Below are 20,930 nucleotides of genomic sequence, written 5' to 3' on the forward strand. Positions count from 1 at the left end.
CCACCCACCAGTTCTACTGTAGGGACAAGTGGTATGTGCCAATAAATTGGACATCGTTCCCACTCACCAGTTCTACTGTAGGGACAAGTGGTATGTGCCAATAAATTGGACATCGTTCCCACCCACCAGTTCTACTGTAGGGACAAGTGGTATGTGCCAATAATGTGGACGTCGTTCCCACCCACCAGATCTACTACAGAGACATGTGGTATATACCACTTTTGTGGACATCGTTACTTAGTTGATTGCATAATATTTTTCAAGAATATTATACTTGTGCGACGGTTGTCATTTTGGTACGTGGAGGAAACTTAACATTATAATTCAAAAATTTTGAAACAAGGCCTTCCAACGGTGAAAGGTATAGTCATATTTATTGAAACAATGGCATCTGGTACAGTAAGAAATCGTGGATATTGTCGTTTCAAAACAAAGCTGATAAAGTGGTAGGGCATTCTAACATGTCGAAATAGCAGAGAAATGAGATTTCTTTATAACACTGGACCTCAGTCTTAAATCGCTGCAACTCCATTCTTATTTAGAGCTATATGTTAACTGCTGGCATGGTAGGGCCAGCTATAAACACAGAATCGGAGCTGTGCACAAAATATGTTGACAAATACTGAGCGAACAGTGTGTTGCTCCTCAAAGCCGAAAGTTGATGGCAAACACCGTGGCAACGCATGCCTTTAACAGCCATGTCTCTCACAATGAACTTAGCCTACGATTTCTACGGGCCCATCATGTCTTCTTTATTAGAATAATGGTTAGAACTATGGCACATGTAATACAGTGTATGCAGAATGTTTGTAGCAAAAAGGTGTGCATCACTTTTTCCAGCGATCCAAAAAACACAGATGTAGAATGAGTGAGTTCCATTAACCGGATTGTAACCAACAAAATGAAATATTTCATTCAGATATACATGATTTTCGAGACTGCGAACAAGTGATGTTGGCTTTAGTAAGTCCCAACTATTTTTCGCGTTCAGGATGTTCCTCCATCACGTCTTCTTCCTTAAAATAATGGTTCCAGTACACCTTACAATTCTTCCCACGTTTATCCAATTAAAAGATGCTGACAGACATGTCTAGCTCCAGTGTACAATACTTTCTTCTACTTCATTCACAAACGTATAAATGTATTAAACGATTAGAGAAAGGCAACAGTTAACAATCAGAGAATCAATCTATCAAACCACAAAACTGATTGCACAAATAATTCTAAGAAACAAGTTATATACTTTAACTCTACGTCAAGTGAGAACACAATATAAAAGAATGAATTAAAACTATCATGCGGTTACAATTGTGCAGCTTTCAAGATGAGTACAACAACAACAACGCGGCAATAATCCTTCATAAAAGTTAAATAGATTTGGCAAACAATTTTAATCCAGAATCACTACATCTACATGTACAGATAAACAGAATACATCATTCTGTTCAACATACTAATACACTTGGGCGTGCACGTGCACTTAACAAGGCTAGTTTCATTTTCCCTTTGGCAAAATCCTCAGGTTTAATACTTCTACTATCGCTCAAACCCACTTCAAATAACAGTGTGATTTTATCAAAAAAATCTAACAATGCAGCCAAATGGTAGATACGCGCAGATGTTATAAATTTTACCGGCAGCAATACAATACATACACCTTTTCACATGACATATGGTGATTTGATCAGGCTAAGGCAATCAGGGACTTACATGTACATATATATTTACATATGGCACTGACCAGTCAAAAAAAAAAACAATGAAGATATTAAGCATCATTCTTGAACCATAAATATTTTATCCTATGAGATTGAGCTAGGAATAACACAATTACAATAGGGGATAAGTCATAATCAAACAGATCAGATTGTGTGGGAATCCTAATTAAACAGATCAGATTGTGTGGGAATCCTAATTAAACAGATCAGATCGTTTGTGAATCCTTACAGAACAGATCGAATCTTGTGCGAGTCCTAACCAATCAGATCAGATCGTGTGTGAATCCTAATTGAACAGATTAAATCTTGTGAGAGTTCTAATCAAAAGATCTGATCGTGTGCGAGTCCTAATCAGACAGGTAGGATCACATATAATATGTTGTTGTTGAAACCCAATGTTCAAAATAACCCTGAGTGCAGATGTGTATTTACTCCATGGGTATGGAGTCACTTCAACATCATACCATTAGACATCACATTCCTTGTCACCAATCATAGCAATGTTGTACAGGTAGGGAGCAGATTCCACACTACTGCCATGCTGAAGTAGCACACCTGGAATCCAATCAGTCTGAGCTGCCCTCACTGTCAATAATGTCCTTCAGTCGGTCTAATTTCAGCACAGGAGAAGTTTGTTTTCTTGGAGATTTGGAATGTGATGAAAACAAGCCCTGGCTTCTACTCGTGCGGCCTGAAATGACAAGTAATAGGTGTACAGGATTTTAATTTACATTTGGAGAAAAAGGTCAGAGTTTAAAAGAAGGCTGAGGAATTGAAAATAATGATGTCACCATTACTATTGATTTAAACAGTAAGAATATTGATAGTAGGCGTCCACAGGGACAGCAGTAGACAGCTGTCTGCAGTCTGCAACGGGGACAGCAGTAAACAGCCGTCTGCAGTCTGCAACGGGGACAGCAGTAGACAGCTCTCTGCAGCCTGCAACGGGGACAGCAGTAGACAGCTCTCTGCAGTCTGCAACGGGGACAGCAGTAGACAGCTGTCTGCAGTCTGCAACGGGGACAGCAGAAGACAGCTCTCTGCAGCCTGCAACGGGGACAGCAGTAGACAGCTGTCTGCAGTCTGCAACGGGGACAGCAGTAGACAGCTCTCTGCAGCCTGCAACGGGGACAGCAGTAAACAGCCGTCTGCAGTCTGCAACGGGGACAGCAGTAAACAGCTGTCTGCAGTCTGCAACAGGGACAGCAGAAGACAGCTCTCTGCAGCCTGCTACGGGGACAGCAGTAGACAGCTCTCTGCAGCCTGCTACGGGACAGCAGTAGACAGCTCTCTGCAGCCTGCAACGGGGACAGCAGTAAACAGCCGTCTGCAGTCTGCAACGGGGACAGCAGTAGAAAGCTGTCTGCAGTCTGCAACGGGGACAGCAGTAGACAGCTCTCTGCAGCCTGCAACGGGGACAGCAGTAGACAGCTCTCTGCAGTCTGCAACGGGGACAGCAGTAGACAGCTGTCTGCAGTCTGCAACGGGGACAGCAGAAGACAGCTCTCTGCAGCCTGCAACGGGGACAGCAGTAGACAGCTGTCTGCAGTCTGCAATGGGGACAGCAGTAGACAGCTCTCTGCAGCCTGCAACGGGGACAGCAGTAAACAGCCGTCTGCAGTCTGCAACGGGGACAGCAGTAAACAGCTGTCTGCAGTCTGCAACAGGGACAGCAGAAGACAGCTCTCTGCAGCCTGCTACGGGGACAGCAGTAGACAGCTCTCTGCAGCCTGCTACGGGACAGCAGTAGACAGCTCTCTGCAGCCTGCAACGGGGACAGCAGTAAACAGCCGTCTGCAGTCTGCAACGGGGACAGCAGTAGAAAGCTGTCTGCAGTTTGCAACGGGGACAGCAGTAGACAGCCGTCCGCAGCCTGCTACCAGGACGGCAGTAGACAGCTGTCTGCACTCTGCAACGGGGACAGCAGTGGACAGCTGTCTGCAGTCTGCAACTGGGACAGCAGTAGACAGCTGTCTGCAGTCTGCAATGGAGACAGCAGTAGACAGCTCTCTGCAGCCTGCAACGGGGACAGCAGTAGACAGCTGTCTGAAGCCTGCTACGGCGGAGGGCCGTAGACAGCTGTCTGAAGTCTGCAACGGGGACAGCAATGGACAGCTGTCTGCAGTAGGGCAACGGGGACAGCGGTAGACAGCTGTCTGCAGTCTGCAACGGGGACAGCAGTAGACAGCTGTCTGCAGTCTGCAACGGGGACAGCAGTAGAAAGCTGTCTGCAGTTTGCAACGGGGACAGCAGTAGACAGCTGTCTGCAGCCTGCTACCAGGACGGCAGTAGACAGCTGTCTGCAGTCTGCAACGGGGACAGCAGTGGACAGCTGTCTGCAGTCTGCAACGGGGACAGCAGTAGACAGCTCTCTGCAGCCTGCTACGGGGACAGCAGTAGACAGCTCTCTGCAGCCTGCTACGGGACAGCAGTAGACAGCTCTCTGCAGCCTGTAACGGGGACAGCAGTAAACAGCCGTCTGCAGTCTGCAACGGGGACAGCAGTAGAAAGCTGTCTGCCGTTTGCAACGGGGACAGCAGTAGACAGCCGTCTGCAGCCTGCTACCAGGACGGCAGTAGACAGCTGTCTGCAACGGGGACAGCAGTAGACAGCTGTCTGCAGTCTGCAACGGGGACAGCAGTAGACAGCTGTCTGCAGTCTGCAATGGGGACAGCAGTAGACAGCTCTCTGCAGCCTGCAACGGGGACAGCAGTAGACAGCTGTCTGAAGCCTGCTACGGCGGAGGGTCGTAGACAGCTGTCTGATGTCTGCAACGGGGACAGCAATGGACAGCTGTCTGCAGTAGGGCAACGGGGACAGCGGTAGACAGCTGTCTGCAGTTTGCAACGGGGACAGCAGTAGAAAGTTGTCTGCAGTCTGCAACGGGGACAGCAGTAGACAGCTGTCTGCAGTCTGCTACTTGCCCTTTCCGAACACCCTGCATGTAGATGTTACTAGTTCGTTATCTTCTACAATTTTTATTTTACTATTTTCACCCCCTGTCTCAACAACATTCCAGTCTCAACAACACACAATGTGTGCCTATAAATCCATAAACCCACTTTACAAGCAAACTATCTGACAATAATTAATCAAAGTAAAAGAAAACTAAACTACGAAATAAGGTTCACTATACAGATTTTTTTTTTTTTTTTTGATTGGTGTTTTACGCCGTACTCAAGAATATTTCACTTATACGACGGCCGCCAGCATTATGGTGGGTGGAAACCAGGCAGAGCCCGGGGGAAACCCACGACCATCCGCAGGTTGCTGGCAGGCCTTCCCACTTACAGCCGGAGAGGAAGCCAGCATGAGCTGGACTTGAACTCACAGCGACCGCATTGGTGAGAGGCTCCTGGGTCATTACGCTGCGCTAGCGCGCTAACCGACTGAGCCACGGAGGCCCCCACTATACAGACAACTGAAAAGTATGCATAAAAATGCTTTCATTTATTTTTTCCAGATTTTTTTAAGAGTGTTGAAAGGCAATCAAATACTTGAAAATTATGGTGGGCTTTATGTGCCATACTGACGGTAACCAGAAACTCTGACGTCACATCTATTTTTCCTTTCAGAAAAATCTAAAAAAAAAAAATTATAATATTCATACATAGTTTGAAGTTGTCTATTTAGTCATGCCTACTTCGATTTTTAGAGGTCTTTTACATTAAGTGACAAAATTTAAAAAAGAAAAAAAATTTGTAAAAATATTTCCAGATAGCATTATGTAGCTTTTCTACTTGTGATGCTGAATTTATTTTCATGTGGTGTCTTCTGTTAGAGCAGAAGGCAGCATCTTTTTGTGATTGGTGTACATGTAGGAAGTTAAACATTGAGTTGATCTGATATCAGTACTGACCTTCCTGGCCAGATAAAATATTATCTTTGCTTAACTCGGCTGCCTCCCGCTCCAGCCTCCACTTTCTGGCCATTTTCAGAGTTATCTCCCCTGTAAAGAAGAAGCTTTACCTCTCAGAATCTCCCAAGATGGTAAATGGTCTACTTCAGCAATTAACATAATGCATTGATGCCAAAGTGGAATGAAACCCCAATCCTCCATCCTACTTCACACATGACTATGATGTTTACTCAGTTAATCTAATAGATGTTATCTCATTTTAAAAAGTAAGAAAAGTTCACATTTACAGCTGGGAGTCTGAACTACAAAATCCTTGTATGGTGGAGGATGGTGGCTATGTATATCTGCTATATACCCGCACCCAACACAGAACAACAGCTGGTGCCAGATCAGTGACGTCACGGCTCTAATCCAGCTCTTGTTTAAATGCTTACTGGTAGCCTGAGTTAAGAGGGCTTACAGTTACCTGACGAAGACTTAAAGCAGCCAAGCATTGGGTTCCCCATAGTCAATGCATCAACCTGACAGCTGTCATATACACAGAAATGAAAAATTGTTGAGTACAGCATTAAACACCAATCGATGAGAGAAGAAAACAAAAACAAAAAAAATTACAAAAACAAATTCAGAATGTGAACTATATTTACTTCCATGCTTGTATTAGTCCTGTGTACAAGTGAAATGATAAGTGTTTTTACCTTTCATGCCACACTCTTCCAAGTAATCCTGGATCTGCTCAACCTTCTTTTCATCAGAGTTACATCCCCTTACACGATGACTGTAAGACAACCCCATGGCCTTACAAATCGTTACCAGCTGCTTCAACTTTTCACTGTACTTGTCAGGAGCTGCCCTCTTATCCTTCTGTGTCAATGAGATCAACCAAACTGGATGTTCAGATAATAACGTGTACTGAACTGTAAAAAGTAATTAAAGACTGCTATCATGTGATTAGATTTATTTATTTATTTATTTATTTTACTTGATTAGTGTTTTACACCGTACTCAAGAATATTTCACTTATACAACGGCGGCCAGCATTATGGTGGGAGAAAACCGAGCAGAGGCCGGTGAAAACCCACAACCATCTGCAGGTTGCTGACAGACCTTCTCATGAACAGCCAGAGAGGAGGCCAGCCATGTGATTAGATGTAAATGTTCACCTAAAGCATAGACTAACTAATAGGAGTGTATTCAGATATAACAGTTTACCCTAAAAACCTCAACCTTTTCGCATATGACAGAGCAACTTCCCGTGCAATTTATGCAAACTTTTAATTTGATTTTGGAGACAAAAATACATTGGTTGGGTTCGCCACTTTCAAACCTGCACATGAAGTATAAATTTATCAGTATACACATCATAATGCCTTCAGAATATACTTGAACAAACAGCTTGCAAACCTGCGAAAAGGTTGAAGAATTACAATGGTATATTTCAGTTCATTATCATGTGGAATCCATTGCCTACATGTAATAGTATCAACTTTTCTCGTCCTTCATTTCTGTTGTCCAGGATTCAATGCCATCATCAGCACAGTAGTTTCATCTTTGCTCTTCATATTATACATGATAAAAACTTGATCCAAATTTTGACTAATCCAATGTGAGTGTATTAATGTATAGGTCCCAATTCTCGCTCCTGGACCATTCCAATCTATCAATTCATTGCTCTGTCGAAAGATATGTGCTTGGTTTTCTGAAACAATTTAAAAGCGACGTAATCCGTGTTCACCAAAGAATACTCCCTACATGTAAAATACCCTGACAAATGAGTACAAACTTTCATTGGCTGAACTGCAGGTGTGTTTATAAATACTCACATAATATACAGTCTCGCAATTGTAACGGGACAAAACCTACGTGTACTTCAGTAATACCTGGCATCACTGAGCGTAAACAAATTAAGTCTCTAAACTTAACCAATCAAGTCGAAAATTTGGACCATATTCATGCTCCTGCTTCAATCTGTCCTGGTAAAGTTTACAATAACATGCCCCCAACTTACAATGTTACAATCGTTTCCATTGGTCATTCTGGCTTTATGTTAATTAGCCATCTATATCAGATTTCTGTGCTGTGTCAGCAGAGGAAGTACACAGAAGGCTACGAGCCTCTGCATGCACAGGATAAGGTGTATTTCATTTCACTGTGTTCCACCTTGGTTCAGACTTTTTCCAGTAAGGTGGCTTGTAATAGTTAAGCAACAGGCACTCCAAAAGTACAGGTGAGCTCTTTCTTAGACATTAATCAACATTACTGTACCTTTTCTTTTGAGGCCCCTTTCTTACTTTTAGTCTTCTCTGATTGCTTCACCTTCTCGGCTGAGTTTTTAACAGGCTTGGAAAACACAGATTTCTTCTTCTGGAACAAACAAAAAAACACACATTCCACTTGACAAAGACAAATAACATTACGTCTAAGTCCACAAGATTTATTAATTCAAAACAGTTCCCTGGTTATTTGCTATATTTTTAATGGTAAGTTTCTCTGAATGTGTGTCATGCACCTAAAATCAGTAGCAAATTTCCTGTCTAAATTATCCAGGAATGACCAGGAACTATGTAAGATCACCAAAACCTTTAAAGTGCTCATTTGTTTTGGCAGTGGACCATACCATAATAGGCGAGTTTTGAGTTGAAACTCTTTGGTCGTCAAAGGTAAAAATAGTCCCACTGTGCCATGTGAATGGTGAAAATTTTAGGTAACCTTGTTGAAACTGATGTACTGATCACCTTTCATCCTTTTTCCAGAGGCACAAATGACACATCTTTCCTTTAGAAACATCTCTAGTTCACAAAACGTTCAGATTCTCCATTTTCTCTTTGATTCATCTTTTATTACACTTTAAACAGAATCCCCTTTAATAGTGAATGGGTTTAAAAATAGTTGTCTAACATTTTTGACAGGTCACATAATACAGTTGGACTTTTTGTACCTTCGATGATAAAAGAGTCTGAATTGTGCTGTCAACCACTAATAGTACATGAGCTAACATTTCACCCATAACCATGCTGCACATTTTGCACCTGTTCCATCAATCTGCGACAGGCATTAGGGCCAGAAGACTGGCGGGGGACAATCAGAAATTCCGTCTGCAGTTGAGATTAAACCATGACCCTTACAGCTGTAGAACCACTGATTAACTTCATGTATACAAGTACCTGTAGTCAGGTATGCAGGTCTATTCAAGGGAAAACTTAAACTTGTGTTGTTGGCAAACACCAACACCTCCACCTTTCTTTGGTCTTCATCAGGATTTTTTACAGGTACAACGCACCTGCTGTTTTTTGAGAACTTACACACATTAATATAACCTAAAAGTGAACTGTCATCACTATTAAAACATCCCAGTATTATCACACAATGGCAGTAACAATAACAATATGTCATAATATTAGTACTAACATTTTATCTAAGTCCTTTCTCAGATTTTTCTGAACTGGGTCAAATGCACTTCTGCAAAATTGTATCTTTATTACCTTTAGCACTTTTGCTGGCTGTTCCTTCACAGTGATCAACCTGAGTTCTGACTCGGACAAACTACTTGTGTCCACATCACTGTCATCTGCCTTGGTCGACTTTTCCTTCTGAAAGATTACAGCCACAAAATAAAAATAAAAAATGATCCCTTACTCTAGAAACTGGAAATCTGCTTAATAAAATCATTATTCTAAAGAGCTGAAATTGATTATAATTGCATATAAATAATGTCTATAAAAACCAACTTTCCAGAAGCCATCTTCGGCCCCAACAATGTGCCATTGTTACTACATGTATCACTGAAAACACCATCTAGAGGTCCAGCAGCTGGTTTATTTGAAGGTGGTTACCAGCTAACTACATCCTGCTACTTGGGCAAGATTTGGAGCATGTCACCATCTCAGACCTGCTTTCCTCAAAATTTTACTTGGAGTAATCAAAGTAACAAAAATTAGTAATCTGAGACAAAAATTAGTAGTTTTTGAGCAAAACAACTTATTGTCGACTATCAGATAGCTAGGGTGTCCATTTACTCCTAAGGTCTTTTGAAAAGTCAAAAAAAATAGAAAACTCAGCAGACCGAGACCAATCTTTTTTCTCACAAACCATTATACACAAAGTGGATTTCTTCATATTAACACACTCAAGCACTGACTTGTGAACAGCCCAACAACTCATTGACCATGTAAAACACGACATATTGATCTATCAGAAAGTTTTACTGTCCTGGAATGAAAACATCGTTCCAAAATTTTACACTGCAACAAAAAGGCAACAGTTCAATGGCATTATGTAGTCACAGAAAGGTAATATGCAGACTTGAAGAGGTCTAGTTCAGATGGACTGTAGTCTCTTCTGCCAAATCTGCCCAGGAGTGATTTAAACAGCAGCAAGCTTTCAAGGATACTGTCAGACAAGCAAGATCTTTGATCAGATAGGGGCCTCCGTGGCTCAGTCGGTTAGCGCGCTAGCGCAGCGTTATGACCCAGAAGCCTCTCACCAATGCGGTCGCTGTGAGTTCAAGTCCACCTCATGCTGGCTTCCTCTCCGGACGTAAGTGGGAAGGTTTGTCAGCAACCTGCAGATGGTCGTGGGTTTCCCCCGGGCTCTGCCCGGTTTCCTCCCACCATAATCCTGGCCGCCGTCGTATAAGTGAAATATTCTTGAGTACGGCGTAAAACACCAATCAAATAAATAAATAAATAAATCTTTGATCAGTTCCATTTTTTCGGGCACAAGAGAAAACTCTCTCACAACAGGCACTAGAATGTGGAATAGTTAGAATCCCAGACATGACAACTGATAATTCCTTGAACCGCAACTCCTCATTCTCAGCTTGAATGTCGCCAATGGAAAATCAGGTACTGTCAATTCTATCTGACATACATCTATTTATGTCACTGTCATCCCAACTTCGGTAGGCTGTAAACTGACATAGCACTCTCTGGCGCTGAACATCTCTTGGAATAAGGCGTGGAAATTAGTCGACAAAAAGCCTAAGACTCGTCTTAGCATGATTCTGTAAGCGATTTAAAAAAAGGTAAATTTCTCCAAAAGGCACTTTGTTAATGTCTGATAATACTTGACAGACTTGTAAAAATCAATGATTCTCTTCCTTCCTTAAATAATTTTCCCTTCTGTTGCCCAGGAAAGCTTCTGTATCATCACCAGTGAGTATACTCTGGTTATCTTTCAAGCCATACGGATATATGTATTGGACTTAATGTCATGATTTCCCTTTCATGACTTTAAGTAACGATCAAATATGGTCTAACTAGTCTCTGAAGACATCTTCCAAGGATGTGAATTTCCCGCTCTTCAGTAGAATAGCAAGAAGCACTGAATCAAACAGAAAACGGACATATAGAAGGAAATGAGCCAACAAACAGTCTGTTGGTGACCTAGCAACAGTCAGTATATTTTCAATCTTCTTCCCTGGATAAGAATCATTCTTATTTGACCCCTTCACTAGCTCCTATTTTTGATGAGAAAAATAGACTTTCAGAGAATCTCAATTCTGAACCATATGAGCAAGGCACCTGAAACAAAACCAAAGATGCTGTTACCAATTATTTTCAACTTATTACAAATTTCTAATTCCAGTAATAAACAAAACAATAAATAATTTAATAATGAAGTGAGCATTTCCATAAACAGATACATGTAGGTAGGTGTATGATATACATGTACTACTTACTGATGTTAAAATTTCTTAATCATCTATACGTTCCAAGAAACAGATAATATTTACACTGGCAAATGTGAAGGAGTAACTACCTGTTGATACTAAGCCATCTGGTAAAACAAATGCTCCACTTTTTTCCTCTGTTCCATGCCACAGAAGTCATATTTTCTTTCAAATTTATCAACTTGTGTAGAACTTTTCTGGAAAAAAGTAGATGTCAGTCAAGGCCTCTTCAAAGGGGGGCAGACACTCTGTTGCAGCATTCCGTGCCCCAAGGTGGATGGTGTATAAAGTGCAATGAGCAAAGGAACACGCTTGGATGGTCATCTTTACCATATGAAGCGACTCCTTTGCGCTGCCCGACCATGATGTTACCATGGTCACAGCCCAAAGCAAGACAATTTGTCCAGCTCAATCCAGCAGATTTCACCTCTGTATCCAGAAACTTGAATACATTTTCACCTGTTGATGATCAAAACAGAAAGGTTTTTTGCATCATTAATCAAAGTGACAGTATCGTAACCTTTAGTTTTATAAAATCTGGAGAATTATTTTTAAAAATTCACTGTCAATAAATTTTCTGTTCACTGAAATTTATTTTTAATACCTGTTGCTGATCCATTGCAGATTGGGCATCTGAGCAATTCAGATGTCACTTGGTTTTTTGAATTTAGGCTCACATTTTATACAACTTTGTTTTATAATAAGCCTATATAATATTTATATATATTGTATGCTTCTAATTTCACAAAAAAACAAAATTCCCTCCACTAAACCAGGACATGCAAATTTAACACAGGATTACAAATTAAAGATGCCAATCAACTTACACGCGACTGGTATTCACAAGATAAAAGCAAAATCATATTACCCTTTCCCTTCGTTTTATCTTTAATCTGAGACTCTCAGTAAACGGCTTTGTTTAGTTAAAATAGAGGGTGAAGTATAGGGTGATGTACAAAATAAAATCAATAAATCACAGAAGAAAAAGGTTAGGCCTACTGTCTATGAGATTAGTAAGCTTTTTTCACAAAAGATATTACACTACTTTACATAACAGCATGTCAACAGTAATGATAGCCCAGATGCTAACCAAAAGACAACATGGTGGTAAACACCAAGAAGAATTCCATACCTTTATCTATTTCAGAGTCCGAAAACATCTTTTGGAAGTACTGGGTTAACCAGTCAGCTCTGCAATCACTTCGCACATTATCACTTCAGCTTTTACGATTTGTTGCTGCAGACATGTTTGGCTGTTTTTCTCACTCCTGACGAGGAAGTTGGTCATGGTACTTGATGAAGCAGCCCTCGAAACGATGTTTTGTGATATATGGAGTTGATATGTTTTCTGCAGTCATTTTGTCCTACGTTGTGCACAACTAAAATCTTTTCTACACAATCATTTAATAGCTTTAGCAGATGCTCAAAGACACGGCCAGACATTTGTATATGTCCTTCTGAATCTCTGCTTAGATGATTTGTGTGTCTTTTTGGTTGATATCTCGTCATCTTCGGACACATCAGAATCGGACATGAGTGCGTCTTGACATGGTTGGCAACAAGTCTGCCAGAAGTGAATTGGCGGCAAGAGCGGCAAGTCAGGTTTCTCCCCGGTGCGGAGCAATGCACACCTGCATACTGTATTCAATACTAGCAATACTGGCACCCCTGCGCGGAGAATGCGATGTAATGGGAGATCACTTATGATTGTGTTGCAGTCGATAAAGAGTTGATTCCCTTGGTCGGTTCTCACGCGGTAAACCGAAATATTTGTCAAGGACGCTCCAGTGTACAGAATCGGACATGAGTGCGTCTTGACATGGTTGGTAACAAGTCTGCCAGAAGTGAATTGGCGGCAAGAGCGGCAAGTCAGGTTTCTCCCCGGTGCGGAGCAATGCACACCTGCATACTGTATTCAATACTAGCAATACTGGCACCCCTGCGCGGAGAATGCGATGTAATGGGAGATCACTTATGATTGTGTTGCAGTCGATAAAGAGTTGATTCCCTTGGTCGGTTCTCACGCGGTAAACCGAAATATTTGTCAAGGACGCTCCAGTGTACAGAATCGGACATGAGTGCGTCTTGACATGGTTGGTAACAAGTCTGCCAGAAGTGAATTGGCGGCAAGAGCGGCAAGTCAGGTTTCTCCCCGGTGCGGAGCAATGCACACCTGCATACTGTATTCAATACTAGCAATACTGGCACCCCTGCGCGGAGAATGCGATGTAATGGGAGATCACTTATGATTGTGTTGCAGTCGATAAAGAGTTGATTCCCTTGGTCGGTTCTCACGCGGTAAACCGAAATATTTGTCAAGGAATTGTACGGAGTTAATTCTGCAAAATTCGTGGTATATACACTTCAATATTCGTATTTATTTCGGCGATGACGTAGTGGCGTAATTACTGATAAAAAAATCGTAACAATTACGCCAAATTCGTAAGAGTAAACAGGTCTGCCCTCTACTTTGACAAAAGTTGTTTTATTCCATTTAATTCTTGTGAAGGATAACCTTTTACTCAAAAAGACAATGGTACATATGGTTGGTTGAATTTGTAGAAATTTCCCAGATTTACTTATTTAGTCGAGTTTGACGCTGTACATTTAACTGAAAAATATTCCAATGATAAGAAGATGTAATTATTTTTTCTTAACAGACATTACATTTACTTCTTACATGTCTATTCAATTTTATGGTTCTAATGCTCAATTGGTGTACAGGTTTCACGAACATAATCAGCCAAATGGCTCACAGCACTCAAATTCACACAGCAAACATCCATTGTGATAACATTCATCCACTCATGGTACCTGATTTTAATACATGTACCTGACACTAGCACAACCAAGATATCTGGGGTTTTTTTTTTTGGTTTTTTTCTTGTTTTTTTTTTTTTTTTGGTTTTTTGTTTAATTGATTGGTGCCTAATACATCACACTCCAGAATATTTTACTTATATGACAGCGCCCAGCATCATGGTGGGAGGAAACTGGGCAGAGCCCATTGAAACGCACGACTATCCGCAATTCACTGACAGACCTTTCCACATACATCCTGAGGGGAAACCCATAAGAGCTGGACACAATACATTATACTGACATGACTGAGGGACATCTTTTGCTCTCTGTTTTTTTTTTTTTGGAAAAAATTTTTGAAAAATCTTTTAATATTATTTAAGTCTCAGTCACTTTGCAATCTCAATGGATTGCAGAACTTGCAGGACACACAATGATGTCACCGTACATGTACATGTATGTGCATCGAACTTAACAATTTTTCAGTCATATGATGATGGAGACCTTAGAGTGCGTATATGTGTTATTGTGCCCTCTTGTTGCAGGACGGATATCCACCGCTCTTTTATCTAGTGCTGCGTCACTGAGATGACTAACCAAAGGCAAGTAAGCCGTACCATCCGAGCCATTATACTGATACGGGTCAATCAGTCGCTGCACTATCCCTTTCATGCTGAACACCAAGTGAGGAAATTACAACTTCCCCTTTTTAAGTCTTAGGTGTGACCCGACCCAGAATTGACCCTGGATCTATCGCTCCTAAAGCGGACGCTCTACCAACTGTGCTAGCGGGGCCCATCTATTATACATGTGACTATTCAAACGCTGGTCAAGACAACGTTTCATACTTCACTTTAAACTTCACCTACATTTGATATTTAAACATATATGTATATAAATATGCATGGGATTTTAATTCATATTTAACAATTTTTCAGTCAAATGATGACGAAGAGTCATTAAATGTGTGTACACGTATTGTGTCTGGTTGTGGCAGTGCAAGTGTACATGTACATGTAGACTTTCAGAAGAGAGTGGTCAGAGGAATAACATAAGCTGCTAAACTGTTTTCTGACATTAAAGTCAGCATTGTGTATTAAATGTGTATTAAGTGTACTCGTAGATCATTTCAACAAAATCAATGTATTTTTATAGGCAGTGAGCAGAAAAATAGACGTTACAATAAAACAAATACAGCCAAACCTGTTGTATGCGGCCAGTGAAGGGACACGTAAAAAGTGGCCGCATATGACAGTTGGCCACATAAGACAGATTCTGAAGACCAAGCCAAATCACAACTGAATTAAGTTTCAGGAAATGTACACATGTAGGCCTACATAATAATCTTATACATTTTGTTACAGCACTAATCTGTTCTGCGACATAAATTTCATAGAAATATAACAATTGTAGTAAAATAATAACTCAATAATTTCAAATTTTGTGGAGTGGACCTATGGACTTCACGCATTTAACAGGCGATTACAGAAAGAGTTTCGGGTGAGGGCACGTAGGCCTATGACAGGAGAACTTTCTTCCCATCATTGTCAAGCCCTGGAAAGCCATGTGCTAGTTTGGCCTACGTAGGTATAAATGACTATTCTAACAAAGTTTTGGACTGTAAATGGCAGACTGCTGAGATGTTCAATCATATTTGGCATTACCGGTGAAACAACAACAACATGTACGAGTGAAGGAAGGTCAGTTTCTCCATGTGTCCGGTACAGGCAATATTTTGGCCATGCGAAATGAAAACACAACATCATTTGCCTGCAAAGATAATGGCCAAGCAAGCCAGATAATTTATCAAAGAAACCATTCATGGGAGGAACCACAGGAGGTCAGATTATATCCGATTAGGCCTATATCGGAGTTTGCCCGCTGTTTATGGCATTAATAGCGGGGACCTCAGCACGGCGCTAATCCACTGCCACATTGCAGGGGTGTCCGTACAATAACCAGCTAGGCCTGATTAAAGAACAATAGACTTCAGTGCTATTGACCAATAATGTTCACACTTCACTTGTCATCACAAAGGGGCAGGTTGTAACTTCTAATCACAACAAAAGCTATTGAAGTCGTGTGGTCGCCATTTTGAAATTTTTGAATGTCCGATACGGCAAGCATCATTACTCTTGAAAGTCTCGGTCGCTCAGGACAGGATGATATAGAATTTGGTAGCAAAATGGCCGTTGGACGCGTTGGACAGGTGCCCGCATATTACAGGTCATTTAACATAAAAAATTGCTTGGTCGCGGCCGCTTACGGCAGATGGACGCTGATTACAGGTGGCCGTAGGTACAGGTTTGACTGTATCAGTTTTTCAAATGTATTTCAAACAGTATTTTCATTCTTCTTTGTAACTTTAATATGAACTTCCTAGTATTAGTCCAAATACAGCAAGCCAACCTGGAGGTAAATTATCCACATATGCGTAGCACCAAGCAAAGAGCAAGCATTTTACAAGCAATGCCATTTTTTTACAGTTAAAAAAACATATTACAGTACAATTTTATGCAGAACGAAAAAAATCCTTTTAACATACTGCACACAGAGGAAGAGAAAGGAAGGCAGGGCGAAAAATTTGAGGCCAGCAAGCATGTAAGCAAATATCCACACACAAACAAACGGCCTACCTGTACATGTATCTCGGCTGGGATTAGAATGCACTGTGCTGGACTGTTCCCTGTGTGTTTCCCTGGAGATGTCCTCTTCCCGGGACCACCACTGTCGCAGACACTAAGGTCAGAGTGTTCTGTCCTTGATAAGCAAGGTTCACTTCTCAATTCCACACTGTCACTACTTGATGGTGATTGAGGTGGTGTTGATGATGATGACAATGCCTTAATCTCTGTCTCATCTGGACTAATGTTGCCCGAGTCATCACTGCCATCAACATCATTACCATCATCTTGTCCACTTTTGGAATGAGATTCATCATCTGAGTGACCTTTCCTGCCATTTTTCTTGCTGGAATCTTTATCATCGCTGTCATTTTCAATGCCTTTCCTGCTCAACCTTTTGCCACGATTATTTCGCTTTTCAGTTTTTCCTTTTCCAGACTGTGGAGATCTGGTCTTCTTTTTGGTCAGATTTTCCATCTGTGGAGACCTACCTCTACTGTGTAAACATGAAGTGTCATCTGAGTGAATGTCACTATTATGCAAATCTGCATCAACAGCTTTTTGTACCTTATTCACAGAAGATCCTACTCTCACAGACTCTACCGATGATGAAGAAACGCTGCGAGACTCTACATTCGCCTTTCTATTCTTCCCCCTTTTAGTGTTTGACACTGCCTCGACATCTGTGACCGATGATTCTGAATCAGAAACAATTCTAGGGGATATGGTTGGTTTGCTATTACATGTATTTCCCCCAAACAAACGTTCGTCATTTGCATCAAACGCGCTTGAGCTTGTATCGGAAACTTGCTGCATCTGAATCTGTTTCTTTAACTTGCATTCAGCCTGTTTCTTTGACAATCTGTCTCGAGATCTCCTTCTTGGTGACAATCTGTCTTGAGCTCCCCTTCTCGGAGACAAACTCTCCAGCTCTGATAAAGTAGCATCAGAATCAGTCAACAATTCTGTTGAATGAGCCTTGGATGAACTTGAATTTAGCTTCATCTCTTCCTTCTTTCTTTTTGTTTTTTTGGGACACAAATGCTTTGCACTTATCTCTGACACTAAAGTAGAAATCTCAAAGTCACTCTCACAAGATCCAAGTAACTTTTTCTGCACTTGTTTGCCACTACATGCTTGCTTTGAATCACTATTCTTTGACGTAATATTTGTCTCTGGCAAACTATCTGAGTCGGAATCAGTGAAATCTGTCTTATTGTTTACAACATCCATATGTTCACCTGTTTTCATTTTTTCTAATTTAGATGTTTTTTTGCCTGAGTTTTTGTCCTGGGATTCAGAACCTCTGCTTTTCTTCTTACTAACTGGCATAACACGCCTTGCAATAACAATTTTACTTTCTTTGGTCTCAATGACATCGCTTTTGTGTTTTCCTCTGGGCGTCTGTGAACGTGATCCCACCGTCTCAACTATCAAATCACTTCCCTCGTCGCTAGATTGAATGACATCGCTTTTGTGTTTTCCTCTGGGCGTCCGTGAAGGTGATCCCACCGTCTCAACTATCAAATCACTTCCCTCGTCGCTAGATCGAATGACATCGCTTTTGTGTTTTCCTCTGGGCGTCTGTGAACGTGATCCCACCGTCTCAACTATCAAATCACTTCCCTCGTCACTAGATTGAATGACATCGCTTTTGTGTTTTCCTCTGGGCGTCCGTGAAGGTGATCCCACCGTCTCAACTATCAAATCACTTCCCTCGTCACTAGATTGAATGACATCGCTTTTGTGTTTTCCTCTGGGCGTCCGTGAAGGTGATCCCACCGTCTCAACTATCAAATCACATCCCTCGTCGCTAGATTGAATGACATCGCTTTTGTGTTTTCCTCTGGGCGTCCGTAAAGGTGATCCCACCGTCTCAACTATCAAATCACTTCCCTCGTCGCTAGGTCGAATGACATCGCTTTTGTGTTTTCCTCTGGGCGTCCGTGAAGGTGATCCCACCGTCTCAACTATCAAATCACTTCCCTCGTCGCTAGATTGAAAAATACATGTATCACTATTACTTCTAGAAATATTTCTTTGCTTTATGTTTTCAATTCGCTGATCGCTGATGGATGATTTCCTAGTAGAGGATCTACATTTACGACCATAAGAATTGTCTTCTCTGCACTTCCTGTTAGCTGCTGGCTGGTCCCTTCCACGTATCCCTTTGTCGTCCCGTATCTTCTTCTTTCCTCTCCGAGATGAACCGTGACCCCTTGAATCCGCGTCTCCTGACTCCCCATCAACACTATCACTTCCAGATCTGTCAACTGAATATTTCAATCTTTGCCTCAGACTCTTGCTTTTTAAAGCTCCAGGCTTCTTACCATGTGCTGGCTCGAAATCACTGTCACTCTCTGAGACAATTCTTTGCTTGACATTTCCACTAGTTCCTGATCTGCGAACTCTTCTCGGTGACACTTGCACATTCTCAAAGTCAGAATCAGACTCCGATGAACCAGTTGATTCTACAAGGAACCTCATTCGACATTTTCTTTTCTCCTTTGTTGTCTTCAGTTCGGTTGGGGAACTCGTCTTCCTACAGGGACTCCTTTTTATAGGTGATTCTGTAACTCTCTTGTCTGAGTTATCATCACCGACTAGATTTGCACAGAATGCCAGTTTACTCCCAGTTTTGTGAGACTGGATAACATTTCTAACAAGGAAGGTAGTTTCACTGACTCTAGGGAATGACTTTTCTTTCACTATATCCACCAATGAGATGACGCAGGGCTTGATGTCAAATTCTTCACTTCTTTCACTGCTGTCATCCACTTTACTCTGCCGAAATAAATTTTGTCTTCATGACATGATGTAACAGTTTGAACCGAGTAAAACAATTCAAATGTCTGACTTTCAACACTCGCCTATAAAGTGAAGTTTACTTAAAAATATTCATGTCATCATGATGAAAAAATATTCACCTTCATACCAATACAAAAGCTAAATTGCTTGAATACCAGGTTTGTCCTTAAAGGGCCATTTCGGTGAACCGCCAACTATTTTACCTTGCAAAGCCAGGTGAGTGAAACATATACAATATACCACATTTACATTTCCCACAACTGCCATTCTTTTAGTTCAACTGTTGTGATATCTAGCAGTATACAGGAACTGGGTGCTAATTTTCGCTCGATGGTCTACACTCTGACCTAGTGGAAGCATGCTTCCTACAATAGATACTATAAATCACCTCAAAGTTCGCCCACAAAAGTGCATTTTTGAGGCAAATAAATGTCACAAAATACTGGTATTAGTTTTGGTGCTGAAACATACAATTTTCCAGCAGAATATCATCTCATGTTCCAAACAAATCTCAAAACATCTTCCTAAAATCAACATTACTCCCAGAATCAGGAAAAATGGACGAAACTTGGTGTGACATTGGGGTGTTTGTTATATTGAAACTTTAAGGCAAAAAATAAACTTCCCATTCCCAGTACATTCTGGCTAAAAAAAATAAAAAAAATTGCGAAACTGAAAATACCAAGTGTTGCTTTGAACTCCTGACATTTCATTAAATACCGACAAAAAGCAACTGAAGCCTCAAACTGCAAAGGGGGCTGCGCTGACTGTGGAGTTAATTCTACATGTGCGTGTATCATGAAAACAACTCTGCTGTGGCGAGTGTACATGTACATGTAGTTCCATTGTGCCTAAAACGGAAAAATGTGGCTTATTCTGTCTGGACAAGGCATTCAGTTTACCAAGCAAAGTCAGTGAATGTAGCTACAGTATAGTGTCAGTCCAAACTGACTTCAGGCCCTGTGTGCATACCGTTTGAGGGTGAACATCAAGGCAGGTTTTGTCATCTTCAAACTGTTTGATAAACCTGACAGCTGTCCATTTGATGTGTTTTGTTGTAGAGTTTTCTTTTAACATTTCATACATCCACAGACATTTGCTCCATTCTTTTCTAAACTAAACACATCTGAATGCTATACAGAATTAATATTTTCAAATTAACACAGAACTTAAATGATCTAAAACAGATGAAAAAAGAAAAACGACTCTGACCTACTGTGAGCAGTATTGAAAGAGATGTCACTTGTTTTCACACCGGCCTGTGAATGCTTTTAATCAATGGTCAGTGACCAGTCACCTTTTAAGCAGTCGAACGTAAAATATTCATTCGTCATTATCACAGCCTGTGATTCATGCTTGATGAATGCAGTCAAGCAACACGATCAGTTTGGATTGTTTTCGGTTTTAATCGTCCTCTGTAGCCTATCAGAAATCACAGTTAACCATTACAT

At 41.1% G+C, this 20,930-nt stretch overlaps 1 protein-coding gene across 2 annotated transcripts in view; it reads right to left on the minus strand.

Annotated features, from left to right (window-relative positions):
• Nucleotides 1–350: 350 nt before the first annotated feature.
• Nucleotides 351–20,930, minus strand: part of LOC135476122 (dentin sialophosphoprotein-like) — a 30,214-nt gene continuing 9,634 nt past the window's right edge. Inside the window, exons 4-9 of one of the 2 annotated variants that reach the window (XM_064756028.1) lie at nt 16,684–19,455; nt 9,060–9,167; nt 7,843–7,941; nt 6,276–6,441; nt 5,578–5,667; nt 351–2,409 (exon numbers count right to left, since the gene is read on the minus strand). In XM_064756028.1, coding sequence (XP_064612098.1) covers nt 2,285–2,409; nt 5,578–5,667; nt 6,276–6,441; nt 7,843–7,941; nt 9,060–9,167; nt 16,684–19,455 — 3,360 coding nt within the window. In that variant the 3' untranslated portion in view covers nt 351–2,284. The remainder of the gene's footprint in view (nt 2,410–5,577; nt 5,668–6,275; nt 6,442–7,842; nt 7,942–9,059; nt 9,168–16,683; nt 19,456–20,930) is intronic. The other variant, XM_064756029.1, reaches the window with a different exon arrangement.

The sequence above is a fragment of the Liolophura sinensis genome, chromosome 10 (assembly GCF_032854445.1).
Source record: "Liolophura sinensis isolate JHLJ2023 chromosome 10, CUHK_Ljap_v2, whole genome shotgun sequence".
Lineage (NCBI taxonomy): Eukaryota > Metazoa > Mollusca > Polyplacophora > Chitonida > Chitonidae > Liolophura > Liolophura sinensis.